The sequence below is a fragment of the Bactrocera tryoni genome, unplaced genomic scaffold, assembly GCF_016617805.1.
Source record: "Bactrocera tryoni isolate S06 unplaced genomic scaffold, CSIRO_BtryS06_freeze2 scaffold_7, whole genome shotgun sequence".
Taxonomy (NCBI): Eukaryota; Metazoa; Arthropoda; class Insecta; order Diptera; family Tephritidae; genus Bactrocera; species Bactrocera tryoni.
Genome location: NW_024396366.1, coordinates 13,447,625 through 13,450,352, shown reverse-complemented (window position 1 = coordinate 13,450,352; position 2,728 = coordinate 13,447,625). Strand labels below are relative to the sequence as shown.

At 35.1% G+C, this 2,728-nt stretch overlaps 1 protein-coding gene across 1 annotated transcript; it reads left to right on the top strand.

Annotated features, from left to right (window-relative positions):
• The first annotated feature begins 451 nt into the window (after positions 1-451).
• LOC120781787 lies at positions 452-1,324 on the top strand. Its single transcript, XM_040114012.1, has 2 exons — positions 452-1,003; positions 1,319-1,324. Exons 1-2 carry the CDS (start codon positions 452-454, stop codon positions 1,322-1,324), a joined length of 558 nt encoding a protein of 185 aa, XP_039969946.1.
• The last annotated feature ends 1,404 nt before the right edge of the window (positions 1,325-2,728 follow it).

The following is a 2,728-nucleotide window of genomic DNA, read 5'->3' as shown; positions in this document are numbered from 1 at the left end:
ACTCGACAGTGACCAATTGTTTATCCGTGTTAAAAACACAAAATATCTCCACAGAATCGTGGGACCCTATAACAATAATAATAAATAAAAACAAACAAACAAATAAAAAACAGTGCACACAAACTTCTAATAATAAACATTAACAAATAGTGCACAAAACAAATATATAAAAAACAAAAAACAAACAATAATGAGTGCTTCGCAGCCTCAACCGCAAAACCGTAGGCATTTCTTAAATGCCTACTTCAGTTTTGTCGAGCCAACAAAAGTAACTCCTAGCAAAAACAAATGTAACGGCTATGATGAGCCATCGCAGCGATCAGATGTAAGAGAGACTAAGCAAGCGCAGTCAGCAGAAGCAGCAGTGAACAGCAATCGGGCAACAACAAATCCACTGACAGCAGCCACAATGCAGGTACCAGCAAGCACCCGGACAGCGAAGGAAAATAAAATGCAAGGTGAGAATGTACCAAGCAAAAAAGGGCCAACAGTTCAGACTGGTATTGATCGCTACATTAATGTAAAAAGGAAATTGAGTCCTATTAAAACAGCGGTCAATACCAAAAAAATTCAAGCAAACACGCCAAACACCAAAAAGCCAGAAATTCTTAATGGCAACAGATTTGCATTACTAAGCAAAGAGCTTAACGACGAAGCAAAGGGTACCACCACGGTCGTGAATGCTAAACCCCCTCCAATCTATTTGCGTGAGCGTAGCTCAAATGCGCTTGTTTCAAAAATGAGCAATATAATAGGCACAAACAATTTCCACATTGTGCCCTTGAAAAAAGGTAACATAGATGAAACAAAAATTCAAACATACACTGAAAAAAGTTTCATGGAAATTGTAAAATTCCCATCAAATAATAACAAGAATTACTACTCTTACCAACTGAAGAGCTCAAAAGGCCTAGTTGTTGTCATAAAAGGTATAGAGTCTTCGGTAGACTCTAACGACGTTAGAAAAGCACTAGAAGAAGGTGGTTTTAGCATTAAATCAGTAGTAAATATTTTTAACAGGAACAAAGTCCCACAACCAATGTTCAAAATAGAATTGAAGCCAGATTCTAACAAATTAAAAAAAAATGAAATACACCCGATTTACAATTTAAAATATCTTCTCCATCGCAGAATCACAATGTACAAACTGCCAAGAGTATGGACACACGAAAGCATATTGCACTCTACGAAGTGTCTGTGTAGTAAGTGGTGATCTACATCCAACTTCAAAATGTACTCTTAACCCATTTACAACCAAGGAGTCAAAAAATAAGTTTATTTAAAATTTTCAGTTTTTTATTGATTTATACCATCGCAGAGATGAACAAAAAAAATTTTTTTTTTTTCTTACATATACGAAAATTTTGCTGTACCCACACGAGTACAATGGTCAAAAGTGTATAAAATATTTATGAGTGGGCTATTTTAAAACAGTCGCGTTCCACGCACAAAGCAGTACCACATAGCTCGCAAATCCACCCGATTCGTTTATGGCAGACAATATTTTATTATTGTGGTCATATTTGATCTTGAAATATCCTCTTGCTTGTTTTTGGAAATATTTTTTTGGATTCAAAGGACATTTTTTAGTTCTATTTTCTCTCGTTGCTCCTACGGCTTTATCAAACAGTGTCTCAAATACCTCAACGGGACTTCTACCATCCAAATCCATTTTCATTTTCATCTTATTTTCTATATATGTACTTATATAGTAGTCGAATCCATTGTCAAGTTGCATGCTTCGTTGTTCCAAATAGGGCTTACAGAACGTATTTCAGCACCCATTCTTTGTAGCTGGGCAAGCGGTATTTCATCTTCGCTGTCAAAGTTTATGCTGTTATTGAATACTTCAACGCATCCAGCAACGTCGCCAGGCAAGATTATTTCATTTATGTTATCTTCATCACCTTCCTCTTCGTTAGTATTGACATCAACATCAGGAGGAATCATAACGATATCGACGTCATCTGCCTCATCATCATCCGCGATGTCAGCTAAAGCCTGTGAAAGTTGTTTATATCTCTTTCCATAAAAACACGAAGTGGAAATAGCCATCCTAACCAAAAGATACAATTTTTTATTTCACCTACACATTTTGCCATTGTACCTAAGCGGGTACACAACTTTTAAAAGGCACATACCTCAAATAAGAATAGGTTTTTCAAATGGTTTTTTTTTTTGTAAAATTGATCTCTTTAGTCTTATCTCACACAACACACAATTTTAAAACTAACAATTCACAGATAATAGCTCATTAACAGCAAAATAATGACTAAAGACACAAAATCACACAATATGAAAAAACCGCACAGAAGTTGACGCCACAAAAGTGCCGTTATGAATTCGCATGAAGCGAATGTATTTTTTTTGTTGTTTCTAGGAATAAAACTTCGCATATGATCAAAAATTTGTGTGCAAATACTTAGCATTGAGTTACGCCACATGCCTAAACTTGACTGATTTTCTGTACACAAGCGAGTACAATGGTTGTAAATGGGTTAAAAAAGTGGATTTAAATAAAAAATGCAGCAATTGTGGAGGAAACCACACTGCTAACTACAGGGGTTGCCCTGTATACAAAGACTTTTTATTTATTTTTATATTTTTTTTTTATTTTATAAATTACTTGTACAATACTTAAAATTCTACAAATAAATATTTAGCAGCGCTGGCAGCAGAGGCCTTCGGTTGTCTGTTATGCTACATACATATATATGTTTAATGTAAT